This window comes from Manis javanica, chromosome 15 (genome assembly GCF_040802235.1).
Source record: "Manis javanica isolate MJ-LG chromosome 15, MJ_LKY, whole genome shotgun sequence".
Classification (NCBI taxonomy): Eukaryota; Metazoa; Chordata; class Mammalia; order Pholidota; family Manidae; genus Manis; species Manis javanica.
Genome location: NC_133170.1, coordinates 31,914,024 through 31,929,320, shown reverse-complemented (window position 1 = coordinate 31,929,320; position 15,297 = coordinate 31,914,024). Strand labels below are relative to the sequence as shown.

Below are 15,297 nucleotides of genomic sequence, written 5' to 3'. Positions count from 1 at the left end.
AACTCCGGCTGGGCACCCACCTGGCATTTCCCTCCAGTCATGGGGATGGATTTGCACACTTTGGGGGCATTTGAGAAACATCTGTTGTAGGGGTCCACCCATTAAATTAGCTGGATCCTAAAGAGATGGATCCTTCAAGCATGCACTTTGGGCAAACAGCTCCAAACAACCTCTGAAATTAAGACCAAAGATGAAGGGTCCCGGGCCCACTGCATCCACTCATCTGCCTTTAATTTCCCAACCCTGAAGCATTTCAAGCAGTTGGTAGATGAGCTGATGGTCAAAGGCACGGGGGTCGTGAGCCGAGCCCTGACTGAAGCCTTCGGGGTCCTGAAGCAGGTATGCCCCTGACCCGGATGAAGCTGGGGAGAGGGAAGGGGTGAGGAGGTGGAGCAGGTGAATGAGTACAGCCCATGGCCTGTGACCCTGGCACCTGTCTCCCACTGTGCAGTTCCAGGAGGCCAAGCAAGGGAGCCTGTGCAACCAGGCCATCATGCTCATCTCTGACGGGGCCGTGGACGACTACGAGCCAGTGTTTGAGAAGTACAACTGGCCAGACCGCAAGGTTACTTTCCTGGGGGACGTTGACGGCAGAGGGGACAGGGCCCATAAAGCATCCTCCTGCCAGGCCTGCCGAGTTCAAACGTCCTGCTCCATTAGCCCCACTAGTAAATTCAGACAGCACGTCCCAGGCCAGAGTTCCAGAGTCCTGGTGACCCTGGGCATGGAGGGGTCGTGGGAGACAGCTGAGAGTGACACTCCAGAATCTGGAGTTGAGTCGTGAAGACTGCCGGGCAGTGAGCAACACCCCACCCCGGCCCATGGCATCACAGCGCTGGCGAGGCCTGCCTCCCCAGGCGTCAGAGTCCTTTCTGGTCAAGAGGCGAGAGTGGGAAACCCAAAGTCAGCTCCCAGCCAGGTGCTGTCCCCTGAGTCGCTCTGTGTCTTGTGGATCAGGTCCGAGTGTTCACTTACCTTATTGGGAGAGAAGTGACATTTGCGGACCGCATGAGGTGGATCGCATGCAGCAACAAAGGTAGGTGGCGCGTGGGCAGAGTCGCCGCGGTGCTGAGGGATGACTCTGTGGGGGCCTCGCAGAGGACAGGCTCTGTCGACAGGACAGTGTCTGCCCCTCCTTCTCACTTGGGAAAATCAAGTCAAAAAATAAAAATAAAAAGATTGCCTTGAGCGAACGCATGGATGTTCCTGCAGGAACGCTGAGTCATAAAGTCACCTGCAGTAGAACTCAGAGGTCACCTATCCCGTGTTTGCAGAAGAGCAAATTATCTCTTCAAATAAAGTCGGACACAAACCACATACAGACACAGTGAGGCAGGGCTGGGCCTGGAAGTTTAAATGTAAGTCCTCTTCCAAGTCTAACTTCTGTTCCTTGTGCTGCATATTAAGCCCATTTACTCCGTTCTGCTCTCAGACAGAGCATAGGGTCATCATTTTGTTTAGAATAATGTTTTATATGCAAACATCCCTTATCTGTCTCTGGCCAGAACCTAAGACCTGAGTCTTAGGGTGTCAGCTTGGACCCTCTTGATTCAATCCAAATTTTTTTTATTATTAAGGTATCATTGATATACACTCTTATGAAAGTTTCACAAGGAAAACAATGTGGTTACTACATTCACCCTTATTATCAAGTCCCCCACCACACCCCATTGCAGTCACTGTCCATCAGTGTAGTAAGATGCCACAGAGTCACTGCTTATCTTGTCTGTGCTACTGTCTTACCTGTGACCCCACCCCAACACCGTGTGTGCTAATCATAATACCTTTCAATCCCCTCTCCCTCCCTCCCCACCGGCCCTCCCTAATGCCTCCCCTTTGGTAACCATTTAGTCCCTTCTTGGAATCTGTGAGTCTGCTGCTGTTTTGTTCCTTCAGTTTTGCTTCGTTGTTATACTCCACAAATGAGGGAAATCATTTGGTCCTTGTCTTTCTCTGCTTGACTTATTTCACTGAACATAATACCCTCTAGCTCCATCCATGTTGATTCAACCCAAATTTATTAAGCATCTGCTGTGTACCTGGCAGATTCCACATCGCGATCAGGATGGACTGAATCTTGCTCTTGCAGAGGAGACAAACATGCAAACAGTGATGATATAGGTTGAGCTGCGTGCAGTGGGCAGAGGGGCGCAGACTGTACAGGGCACCAGGGGTGATGGGAGCGGCACTTTCCCCTTTTGAGGGTGGCCAAGAAGGTTTTCTGAAGACTTCCTTAAAGGTGTCTAAGCTGAAACAAAGACCTGGTAGGAGTCACCCAGACATACAGAGCAGGGAAGGGTGTTCCAGAAGAGGGAATAGATGTTCAAAGCGTCTGAGTCAAGAGGCACACTGGGAGCTAAAAGTGGTTCCATTTTCTGGAGGTGGAATGACTGTTCTGTGGAAGATGATGGGCAAGGAGATCAGAGAGGCAGACATGTGCTGAGCTATTCATAGCCTTTTGCTCTTTTAAATACCACCAAGGGCACAGTGAAGAGGCAGTAGCCCCCTCCCCATAACTGAGGAAGGACGGCGGTCACAGGAAGGAGGGGGCAGGGCGTGGTAGGGGCCGAGCCACTGTCTTAGACTGGGCTCCCTGGAAACAGACCCTGAGACAGCTGCCTGCAGGAGGGGGCCCCCTGGGAAGATGCCCAGGAAATGAGGAGGCAGCAGAGCCAGAGGGCAGGCCGCCCACAGGGCCCTGCAGGTGAGGCTCCGCTGCTGCGGCGGCCGCTCTGGAACTGGGAAGGCCCCTCGGAGTCTCCAAGCTGAGACAGGGGCCGGCCTTTGTGCGCCGTCAGGACCGCTGGCCTTGGCTGCCCCCAGGAGAGGACATGACCTAGGGGGAAGCAGTTCCTGGGGGTGCCAGCAGTGAGCCGTCGCCCCTAGGGGTGTGCATGCCGAGCAGCAGGTTCCAAGTGGAGCCCCGCCTTCCACAGCCATGTGGCCCCTCCCCTCCGCAGGCTACTACACGCAGATCTCCACGCTGGCAGATGCCCAGGAGAACGTGATGGAGTACCTGCACGTGCTCAGCCGCCCCATGGTCATCAACCGTGACCGAGATGTCACCTGGACGGAAGCCTACATGGACAGCAAGGTGGGTCCTGGCCCTGCTCCAGAGTAGGGATCCTGGGAGCAGGGGGCGGCTTCCTGGGTCAGGAGACATGGGCAGGGCACCTTGTATGGGGATGCTGCAAAGGGGTTGACACTGCCTGCCCGTTGGCAGGCCCCCTGCCCAGGTGCTGCCCCGAGAGGCCCAGACCTGTGAGCAGAGCTTCCAGGGCTGTCCCCGCGGACAGAGCCCCTCTGCCCCAGGCGTTGCCCCTCCTCGCTCCACCCTGCCCGCCTCCCTCGTCATCCTTCTCCCCGACCTGCTTCCAGAAGAAAGGAGCCCAAGTAATTCAAGACACCGTCACTTCGCGAGGTGTCCCCCCTCCTGGGGCCTACATTTCAAAGTGATGGGCCACAGGCAGCAGGGACCTGTGCCAATGGACAGGCAGGGAAGGCATGTCAGCTGAGGCCCAGGGAAGAGGCCCTCCTGGGTCACATTCCGTAGGCAGCTGCGTGCTCCAGGGAGGACAGGTCAGCGTGCGATTAGCAGGGCCCTGAGAATAGCAGCTTAAGTAGGAGAGGAATGGTTCTCCCCCACACAAAGAAGTCTAGTGGTGGCCAGCCCAGCGCTGATGACCTGGGACCAGACCCCTTCCTGCTGTCCCCTTGGCCTTCCCTGGGGGCCTCCTGACTCAAGTGGCCAGTGGGACTCTAGTCAACTGAAACCACTCACTCTCAGAAATCTTAGTTTCAAACTCTAAATTGGAAACTCAGTTGAGGAAGGGAGAAGAAATCTGATGGTTAGTAACCTAACACACAGAATGATGGGCATAGACAACAATATGCACTCCATGTAATGTGATAAATACCACTACCATGGCAATCCTATTACAGTGTGTATGCAATATGTAGCAAAGCAACATGTACATGTACATGTTGTATGTTAAATATATTCAATTTTTAAAAAATTCTTCATTCTGAGAGGTCCATGGCTTGGCAACCACCTCTAGCTGATCCTGAGGAACGTCAGGCTTATCAGGCACACCCGCCCACACCACCTGTTAGGGCCTGTCTTTGTGATAAAGTGGGGTGTGCATGTGGAGCCCAAAGGAGCCGGCCCAGTGAGATGAGGCAGGGCGGAAGGTGCGCCATCCCAGAGGCAGGGAATGGCGTGGCTCTGGTGCTCTAAGTTGGGGATGGGTTGTGGGTCGACACATGCGTGTGTCAGCAGTGGCCCTGGGAGCCAGCTGCAGCCACACCCCCACCCCGCACTGGGCTTCCTCATGCACGAGCTTGTGTGCACAGGTGGCTCCGCATCAGTGTCCTTCTCCCTCCTGGCTGGTCTGCTTCGTGCCAGCCTTGGGTCCCTGGTAGAAATTTCTGGAAAAGCTCTTTGTTCCTGGGCATCTGCAGGATGGGATGTTCCCCGGGAGCCCGCTCATCCTTGGTGCCGGTGAGGGTGCAGGGGAGCCGGGTGCTGGGCTCTGGGGATCTGAGACTTGCCCCGGCTCAGGGCTCTGCTTGCCATGTGGCATTGACCTGGCACCCTCCCAGACCACCTCCCCTCCTCAGTTCTGCCCCTTCTGGAGAGGAGAAATCTCCTCTGGGACTTCTTCCTCATGCCGGAAGGTGGCCCTGGTGTGGTGGCTGGCATCGGTGGCTGTGGGTTGTCACACTGTGGGCTCAGCCCCTGGCCTTGGCTCCCTCCTCCCTGACAGCCCTTCACCTCGAGTGCACAGAACCCAGCGCTCCTCACCACGGTGGCCATGCCCGTCTTCAGCAAAAAGAACGAAACAGTGAGTTGCCATGAGAAGCTGTAGCAGGGGTTAGAACATGGGGCCTGTTTATCATCTTCAGACCCACGTTTTCTGACTTGGCTGGATGCCGGAGCCACCCTGGGAGGGCTTTAAATGTGGGTTCCAGACCCTGTGCCCAGATAGCTACATCAGAATCCCTTGGTCGGGAGGGACTGGGGTGGGAGGTGGGGTGCGCTCCATACTTCCCAAAGCCCCCCGGGGATTCTGCTCAGCCAGCTTGGGGTGTCTACTGCTGCACACTTGGGACCACCGCCTCAGGGATGTAGGGCTGGGGGCTCTCCTGCCTGCCGTCCAGCAAAACCACACCAGCCTCGCAGCTCGGGCAGCCTCTGACTTGTTTGTAAAGGCCCTGGTGAGGGGACTTCTGGAGCATTCCCTCCTCCCTCGGGTCAGGGAGTGTTCCCCATATGTTTGAGAACACCCACAGATTATGGGCCCTTGGATTCTGATACTACAGCTCTGCTAGGAAAATTAATATTTCATTCAACTTTGTATTTTACTTAAATATTACAACTTAAATATTAATAATGGGAAGACATTAATGTTCTCAGAAGCTGAGATTACTCCTGGGGCCTCTTCTGATAGGTTTTAGGCTTTTACTCCGGAGAGCTCAGCCTAAAACCCAAATGCACAAGAACCACACGAGGCCTAATGGCATGCAGGTCCAGGTGCTGGGAAGGCTGAGGGCCCAGTCCAGCCAGGCTGACCCTGGTGTTTCTCCTTGCAGCGATCCCACGGCATTCTTCTGGGTGTGGTGGGCTCTGATGTGACCCTGAGAGAGCTGATGAAGCTTGCGCCAAGGTACAAGGTGAGCCAGGTCAGGTCCCTCCACGGAACCACAGGTTCTCCAGGGGCTCCTGTGCAGGTAGCGCAGCCAAGCCCAGGCTGGGAAGGGGCCCTGCCGTGCTGCCCTGTGGAAGTACAGGCACGGAGCACAGGGACAGCGCCTTGGGCTCCCGTCACCACTTGTTGCCACCAGCTCTGACCTGCCCTGTGGCCCTCAGCAAGGTCTGTCCCTTCCCGGGGCCTCAGGTGTCCAGTCTGCCCCTCCCTGCCATGTGGTCCTGTTGGGGATGAACGACAGTACGTCGTCAAAGCATTTAGAGCATGTGGCGGGAAAGAGGCCAGCTGATGCTGTGCATTATTATGGTTGCTCTAAACAGTAGAATTTGGAGAGGAATTCAAAATTAATGGCTAGAAGCACAGTGCTGGCTCAGTCACACTCCTGTTTGAAGGACTTCCTGCTGTGAGCTGCCACCTGACTGTCCTGGGACCCCAAACCCCATTCCCAGCGCCAGTTCTCTGACACAAGCCGCGGATCTCATGGCCCTCCCTCCCCATCTCTGCTAGCTCGGAGTGCATGGATATGCCTTTCTGAACAGTAACAATGGCTACGTCCTCTCACATCCTGACCTCCGACCCCTGGTAGGTACAGATCTTATTTGCCTTCTGGGACCTTAACTATATGGGATTTAGGGGTAGTTCATAAAAGCAGTTACAACAATAAACACACATTGGGCTCCATTCAAGAACTCAATGGGTAATAAGAGAAAAAAAATTTAAGTCACGGTCTCTGTTTTCAGATTTTTAGCAATCTGGCAGGAGACAAGGCAAACACATGCACTGATTGATGAACAGTCTGGAGAGCATGCCAGGAGGGGCAGCTTCCCTGCAGACCAAGCCACTGAGCTTCCTGCCACTGCCTCAGGGCTCCGTCTCCCTCCTGGAGTCCCATAGCAACACCAGCAGAGCTCCAGGGGCCCGCCCAAGGGCTGCCATGCTGATAACAGTAAAAGTGGCAGGGGCAGGCCTCACACAGTGGGGCAGCAGAGCAGCGCTCCGCTGAGCTTTCCTGACTCTTCCTGAGTGTTCCTGCCTCTTCCCATCCTGACACGGGGGTTGGGGGCACATCACATGCACTCAGCAGAACAGCTGACAGCCAAGAGAGAAAGTTACATCATTTTACCTAAAAGTTCTGCTTCCGGGGCTAAGGGCTCCCAACTGCCTCTGGTCTTGGCACTTGGCCACTGTCTATGACACTGTCCTCTTGGTATGATCACTGGGGACAGTGAGGAGAAGGGAGTTAAAGTTCCAGGGGAGTCTTAGCTCTTTCCCATCTACCAGTATTATCCTTAATTGAGGGTAACAGCTGAAGGCAGTAGATAGCAGAGAACTTTTCTGAGAACTTACTGGGGACTCACCTATCCCATGTGCCATGATGAGAGATCCGTCTAAGCCCCATGCCATTTCATCTGGGCAAGATAAATGCCGAGCGTCCATAAGGCAACTGACTGGGCTCTTCAAGGCAAACTCTAGGTGTTCATAGTAGAGGCAGATCAGGACACCAGGGGACCACTCTTGTCTTCCCAATTCAGATTCTACTGGGCAACCACCTGCACCCTGGGGGGACACTCACCTACACCAGCGGGTTCTGGGAGGTCAGCCCTGGCACCAACAAAATGACCCACTAGGGAAGTAATAAATGTGTTCATCCTGCAGCTGACTTGTAAAATTAAGGGGCTCTGGTCAGAAACCCATGTGTCATGTCCATATAATGTAAATCAATAGAAGCTTCAACCAATCGAGTCATATTGCAGACTTACTGTGCACCTAACCTTAGAATGCCGTATATAGAAGTTCACAGTCCAATTAAGAAAATGGACAAATGAAACACTTAGAGACCAACGCAATGCAGAATAAAAACTATGGTAAAACCAGCAGAGTGGAATTCCTAAGAAAAGCAGGTCAAATTATGGCAGATGTTAATGAGAACAATAATTGAGCCAAAAAAATAACAGAGGGTATGTATGCCTTATAGTAAACAGAATGAGGGTTAAAAGCAATACTTTGGGTCTGAAATCTTTCTGTGTCCATGCCCAGAGGATGAGCAATTAACAAAGTGGGACTATGGTTTTAATACGAGGAGCTAATGGTGATCTTTCAGGTATCATCAAGAATTAGGAAATGGCAATGAATGAGGAATTTATCTTACTCAAAAGAAATGGAGCCAAGGTATAAGAGGCTGGGCAATGCTGTTTGTCATGAGTACAGACAGCAAAAGGCCAAGAATGGGAACATCCTCCGAGCATGGGTGAGGAAAGAGAAGAATGAAACGGGGATACTGAGTGGCAGTCACACCACAGATCTCCTGGACAGGCAAGAAATAAGGATGACAGGGCTCAAGATGGCGGCGTGAGCAGGATGGCGGAAATCTCCTCCCAAAACCATACATATTTTTGAAAATACAACAAATACAACTATTCCTAAAAGAGAGACCAGAAGATACATTACAACAGCTAGACTACATCTACATCTGCAAGAACTCAGCATCTCACAAAGGGGGTGAGATACAAGCCGTGACCTGGTGGGACCTGAGCACCCCCTCACCCCAGCTCTCAGGTGGGAGGAAAGGAGTCAGAGCAGGGAGGGAGTGGAAGCACAGGACTGCTAAATAACCAGCCCTAGTAATCTGCCCTGGGAGCACAGACAGACATTGCATGGTGAACTAGATATTAGAGAAATGGAAAAATAAAATCTGAGAAGGAGACTGCAAGTGGATCCACGCAACTGACTCCCCTGGGACAAAAGAAAAGCAGGCACTTTTTTAAAGTCTTAAAGGGACAAGGGCTCAACAGCTGGACAAAATTGTCCTGGCACACTCAGCCCAGCAGGCTGGGAATCTTGAGGAACTTTGGGTCCCCTAACACCCTGGGGGTTAAAGCAGCCCCAAAAGCCCCTCACCGCAATAAGCAGCCTGCTATTTGTTTCCCCTGGCTGGTGCTGCAAGCAGACCAGCTGACCCACCACAGCTGCAGAGCAGCCACGGAACAGCCCTGCCCACAGCAACCACACAGAGTCTCCTCCCAGTGTGCACCTAACTGGGACAGGTGGAGGAACCAGAGCAAGGTCTGGAAGGCATGAAGGATGCAATTCTCACAGGAGAACACACCCAGCATGGCTGAGATCCCCCGCAGTGTGCTAGGCTATCCTAAGGGCCGTCCTGCCCATGGCAGCTGAGGAGATTATCCCAGAGAATGCTCCCAGTGGGTGGGTAAATGGCACAATCAGGGGAGAAGGGCAAGGTGACCAAGAAGCAGGAGGTGACTTTGTTGTCCCACCTGACACATGCACCACATGCCTGCAACCACTTTTATCACCATGAAAAGGCAGAAGAATCTGGTCCAGTCAGAAATTACTCAGACAACCCCAGAGAGAGGGTTTGATGAGATAGATATAACCAATCTTCCTGAAAAAGAATTCAAAATAAAAGTCATAACCATGCTGATGGACCTGCAGAGAAATATGCAAGAGCTAAGGGATGAAGTCCAGAGGGAGATAACAGAAATGAAACAGTCAATAGAAAGTCTTAAGAGCAGACTGGACGAGGTGCAAGAGACGTTAATGGAATAGAAATCAGAGAACAGGAATATAGAGAAGCTGAGGCAGAGAGAGATAAAAAGATCTCTAGGAATGAAAGAATATTAAGAGAACTGTGTGACCAACCCAAATGGAACAATATTTGCATTATAGGGTATCAGAAGAAGATGAGACAGAGAAAGGGATAGAAAGTGTCTTTGAAAAAATAATTGCTGAAAACTTCCCCAAACTGGGGAAGGAAATAGTCTCTCAGACCATGAAAGCCCACAGACCTCCCAACACAAGGGACCCAAGGAGGACAACACCAAGACACATAATAATTAAAATGGCAAAGATCAAAGACAAGGACAGAGTATTAAAGGCAGCCAGAGAGAGAAAAAAGATCACCTACAAAGGAAAACCCATCAGTCTATCATCAGTCTTCTCAACAGAAACCTTACAGGCCAGAAGAGAATGGCATGATATATTTAATGTAATGAAACAGAAGGGCCTTGAACCAAGAATATTGTATCCAGCATGATTATCATTTAAATTTGAAGGAGGGATTAAACAATTTCAAGACAAGCAAAAGTTGAGGGAATTTGCCTCTCATAAACCATCTCTACAGAATATTTTAAAGGGATTGCTCTAGATGGAAGCACTCCTAAGGCTAAATAGATGTCACCAGACAAAATTAAATCACAGCAAAGAAAGCAAACCAATCAAATACTAACTAACTAAAAACAAAAAATAAAATCAACTATCCACAAAAGCAGTCAAAGGAAACACAGAAGAATACAGAATAAAACACCTAACATATAAAGAATGGAGGAGAAAGAATAAGAAGGGAGAGAAATAAAGAATCATCAGACTGTGTTAATAATAGCTTATTAAGAGAGTTAAGTTAGGCAGTTAGATAGTAAAGAAGCTACTCTTGAACATTTGGTAACCATGAATTCAAAGCCTGCAATGGCAATAAGTACATATCGATAATCACCCTAATTGTAAATGGACTGAATGCACCAGTCAAAAGACACAGAGGAATACAATGAACAAAAGAGCAAGACCCATCTATATGCTGCTTACAAGAGACTCACCTCAAACCCAAAGATATACACAGACTAAAAGTGAAGGGATGGAAAAAGATATTTCATGAAAAAAAATAAGGAGAAAAAAGCAGGTGTTGCAGTACTTGTATCAGACAAAGTAGACTTCAAAACAAAGAAAGTAACAAGAGATAAAGAAGGACATTTCATAATGATAAAGGGGTCAGTCCAACAAGAGGATATAACCTTTATAAATATCTCTGCACCCAACACAGGGGAACCTACATATGTGAAACAAATACTAACAGAACTAAAGGAGGAAATAGAATGCAATGCATTCATGTTAGGAGACTTCAACACACCACTCACTCCAAAGGACAGATCAACCAGACAGAAATAAGTAAGGACACAGAGGCACTGAACAACACACTAGAACAGATGGACCTAATAGACATCTACAGAACTCTACACCCAAAAGCAACAGGATACACATTCTTCTCAAGTGCACATGGAACATTCTCCAGAATAGACCACATACTAGGCCACAAAAAGAACCTCAGCAAATTCCAAAAGATTGAAATTCTACTAACTAACTTCTCAGTTCACAAAGGTATAAAACTAGAAATAAATTGTACAAAGAAAACAAAAAGGCTCACAAACACATGGATGCTTAACAACATGCTCCTAAAAAAAATCAATGGATCAATGACCAAATTAAAACAGAGATGAAGCAATATATGGAGACAAATGACAACAGCACAAAGCCCCAACTTCTTTGGAACACAGCGAAGGCAGTTCTAAGAGGAAAGTATATGGCAATCCAGGCAAATTTAAAGAAGGAAGAACAATCCCAAATGAATAGTCTAACATCACAATTATTGAAACTGGAAAAACAAGAACAAATGGGGCCCAAAGACAGCAGAAGGAGGGACATGATAAATATCAGAGAAGAAATAAATAAAGTTGAGAAGAATCAAACAATAGAAAAAAATCAATGAAACAAAGAACTGGTTCTTTGAAAAAATAAACAAAACAGATAAGCCCTAGCCAGACTTATTAAGAGAAAAAGAGAATCTACACACATCAACAGAATCAGAAATGAGAAAGGAAAAATCACAATGGATCCCACAGAAATATAAAAAATTATTGGAGAATACAATGAAAATCTATATGCTAACAAGCTGGAAAACCTAGAAAAAATGGACAACTTCCTAGAAAAATACAACCTTCCAAGACTGACCAAGGAAGAAACAGAAAATCTAAACAGACCAATTACCTGCAAAGAAACTGAATCGGTAATCAAAAAACTACCCAAGAACAAAACCCCTTGAGCAGATGGATTCACTGTTGAATTTTATCAGACATGTAGAGAAGACATAATACCCATACTCCTTAAAGTTTTCCAAAATATAGAAGAGGAGGGAACACTTTCAAACTCATTCTATGAAGCCACCATCACTCTAATATGAAAACCAGGCAAAGACCCCACCAAAAAAGAAAACTACAGACCAATATCCCTGATGAACACAGATGCAAAAATACTCAACAAAGTATTAGCAAACCGAATTCAAAAATATATCAAAAGGATCATACACCATGACCAAGTGGGATTCATCCCAGGGAAGCAAGGATGGTACAACATTTGAAACTCCATCACATCATCCACCACATAAACAAAAAGGACAAAAACCACATGATCATCCCCATAAATACTGAATAAGCATTTGACAAAATTCAACATCCATTCATGATAAAAACCCTCAACAAAATGGGTACAGAGGGCAAGTACCTCAACATAATAAAGGCCATATATGACAAACCCAAAGCCAACATCATACTTAACAGCAAAAAGCTGAAAGCTTTTCCCCTAAAATCGGGAACAGGACAGAGATGCCCACTCTTCCCACCGTTATTCAACATAGTACTGGAGGTCCTAGCCACGGCAATCAGACAAAACAAGAAATACAAGGCATCCAGATTGGTAAAGAAGAAGTCAAAGTGTCCCTGTTTGCAGATAACATGATATTGTACATAAAAAACCCTAAAGACTCCACTCCAAAACTACTAGAATTAATATCTGAATTCAGCAAAGTTGCAGGATACAAAATTAATACACAGAAATCTGTAGCTTTACTATACATTAATGATGAACTAACAGAAACAGAAATCAGGAAAACAATTCCATTCACAATTGCATCAAAAAGAATAAAATACCTAGGAATAAACCTAACCAAGGAAGTGAAAGACCTATACCATGAAAAACACAAGACACTCTTAAGAGAAATTAAAGAGGACACTAACAAATGGAAACTCATTCCATGCTCTTGGCTAGGAAAAATTAATATTGTCAAAAGGGCCATCCTGCCTAAAGCAATCTACAGATTCAATGCAATCCCTATCAAAAAACCAATAGCATTCTTCAACAAACTGGAACAAATAGCTCTAAAATTCATGTGGAAACACCCAAGACACCGAATAACCAAAGCAATCCTGAGAAGGAAGAATAAAGCAGGGGGCATCTTGCTTCCCAACCTCAAGCACTACTACAAAGCCATAGTAATCAAGACAATTTGGTACTGGCACAAGAACAGAGCCACAGACCAGTGGAACAGCATAGAGAGTCCAGACATTAACCTAAACATATATGGTCAGTTAATATATGATTAAGGAGCCATGGACATACAACAGGGAAATGACACCCTCTTCAACAGCTGGTGCTGGCAAAACTCGACAGCTACATGAAAGAGAATGAAACTGGATCATTGTCTAACCCCATATACAAAAGTAAATTCGAAATGGATCAAAGACCTGAATGTAAGTCATGAAACCATAAAACTCTTAGAGAAAAACATAGGCAAAAATCTCTTGGACATAAACATGAGCAACTTATTCATGAACATGTCTCCCCAGGCAAGGGAAACAAAAGCAAAAATGAACAAGTGGGACTATATTAAGCTGAAAAGCTTCTGTACAGCTAAGGACACCACCAATAGAACAAAAGGTACCCTACAGTATGGGAGAATATATTCATAAATGACAGATCCAATAAAGGGTTGACATCCAAAATATATAAAGAGCTCATGCACCTCAACAAACAAAAAGCAAATAATCCAATCAAAAAATGGGCAGAGGAGCTGAACAGACAGTTCTCCAAAGAAGAAATTCAGATGGCCAACAGACACATGAAAAGATGCTCCACATCACTAGTCGTCAGACAAATGCAAATAAAAACCACAATGAGCTATCACCTCACACCAGTAAGGATCGCCATCATCGAAAAGACAAACAACAACAAATGTTGGCGAGATTGTGGAGAAAGGGGAACTCTCCTACACTGCTGGTGGGAATGTAAATTAGTTCAACCATTGTGGAAAGCATATGGAGGTTCCTCAAAAAGCTCAGAAGAGAAATACCATTTGACCCAGGAATTCCACTTCTAGGAATTTACTCTAAGAATGCAGCAGCCCAGTTTGAAAAAGACAGATGCACCCCTATGTTTATCGCAGCACTATTTGCAATAGCCAAGAAATGGAAGCAACCTAAGTGTCCATCAGTAGATGAATGTATAAAGAAGAGGTGATACATATATACAATGGAATATTATTCAGCCATAAGAAGAAAACATATCCTCCCATTTGCAACAGCATGGATGGAGCTAGAGGGTATTTTGCTCAGTGAAATAAGCCAGGTGGAGAAAGGCAAGTACCAAATGATTTACCTCATTTGTGGAGTATAACAACAAAGGAAAAACTGAAGGAACCAAACAGCAGCAGAATCACAGAACCCAAGAATGGACTAACAGTTACCAAAGGGAAAGGGACTGGGGAGGATGGGTGGGAAAGGAGGGACAAGGGGGAAAAAGGGGCATTACGATTAGCAGACATAATGTATAGGGCAGGTGGGGGGGTACAGGGAGGGCTGTACAACACAGAGAAGACAGGTAGTGATTTGATAGCATCTTACTATGCTGATGAACAGTGACTGTAATGGGGTATGTGGTGGGGAATTTATGATGGGAAGAGTGTAGTAACCATATGTTTTTCATGTAATGGTAGATTAGTGATACTAAAATTTAAAAAAAAAAGAAAGAAAGAAGGATGACATTTGCCTGATAAAAGAAAAACCTGGCAGAAACAATATACACAATGACAGGGAACTTCAAGCATTCAAGCATCTGCAGGCAGCCTCCTCCTGCTACAAGTAGAGCCTCTGATTAATTCTTAACTTACCCCAGTGATAAATTGTCCTCTTCTGTTTTTTGACCTATTACTAAACTAAACCTGGGCAGTTTAGTGCTGCAGACCTCATAGCAGAGAGCTTGGCAATATTTGTCTTGCTATGAGAGAGAGAGAGAGAGGTCAGGGCCAGAAAATAACAATAACACTCAGAGGGCTCATTATCAGCTGTGTCAAGCCTGAGGGTGGTCTTTGTTAGGCACTGCAGAATCTGTGTGTCCTTGGCTCTGTAGCATTCACAAATTCTATCAACTAGATAAAAACACAGAAGGCAGGTGCCACAAAGTGTGGTCTGTATGGCTAATACATTAAGTGAGAAAATTAGTATTAGGAAAGTATTCTTCTAAAACAATGGCTGAAATTAACAAGATGAAATATGTTAGAGATGCCTGGAAAGTTCTGCAGAACATTCGGTGCTGGAGTGTGAGTGTAAAGGTGTGACTGAACAGCACATCCCATGAGGAAGGCTGGGGATTTAACTGACTAACCCCTAGGTGTGGGCGGTCAGGGTGGTGCAGCTGTCCTGAAATCCAGCAGGATCAGAGGCAGTGGTCAGAGCTGTATAGAGCTGTATATTTCGGTGCACACGGGTCACACCCCACACCCTACTGGTCAGACCCCATCTAAAATCCTGATTTTTATCCCGGGTGTTCTGGTTTGGAAGTGATACTGACAAAGAAGAGCATATTCAGAGGGAGTTGAGGCATCTTAGGAGTGACAGGCACCTAGGAAAATCTGAAAGTTGTCAGGAGAAGATGTTCTGTGCAGTTTCAGGGACAGAACTAAGACCAGGAG

General features: G+C 47.3%; 1 protein-coding gene across 1 annotated transcript in view; it reads left to right on the top strand.

The window, feature by feature from the left end:
- The window catches only part of CACNA2D4 (calcium voltage-gated channel auxiliary subunit alpha2delta 4), a 140,779-nt gene that overhangs the window by 47,775 nt on the left and 77,707 nt on the right, over window positions 1-15,297 (top strand). The window contains exons 10-16 of the mRNA XM_073222757.1: window positions 250-339; window positions 452-565; window positions 958-1,036; window positions 2,961-3,094; window positions 4,767-4,844; window positions 5,593-5,673; window positions 6,216-6,290. Of these exons, the coding sequence (XP_073078858.1) occupies window positions 250-339; window positions 452-565; window positions 958-1,036; window positions 2,961-3,094; window positions 4,767-4,844; window positions 5,593-5,673; window positions 6,216-6,290 (651 nt within the window). The remainder of the gene's footprint in view (window positions 1-249; window positions 340-451; window positions 566-957; window positions 1,037-2,960; window positions 3,095-4,766; window positions 4,845-5,592; window positions 5,674-6,215; window positions 6,291-15,297) is intronic.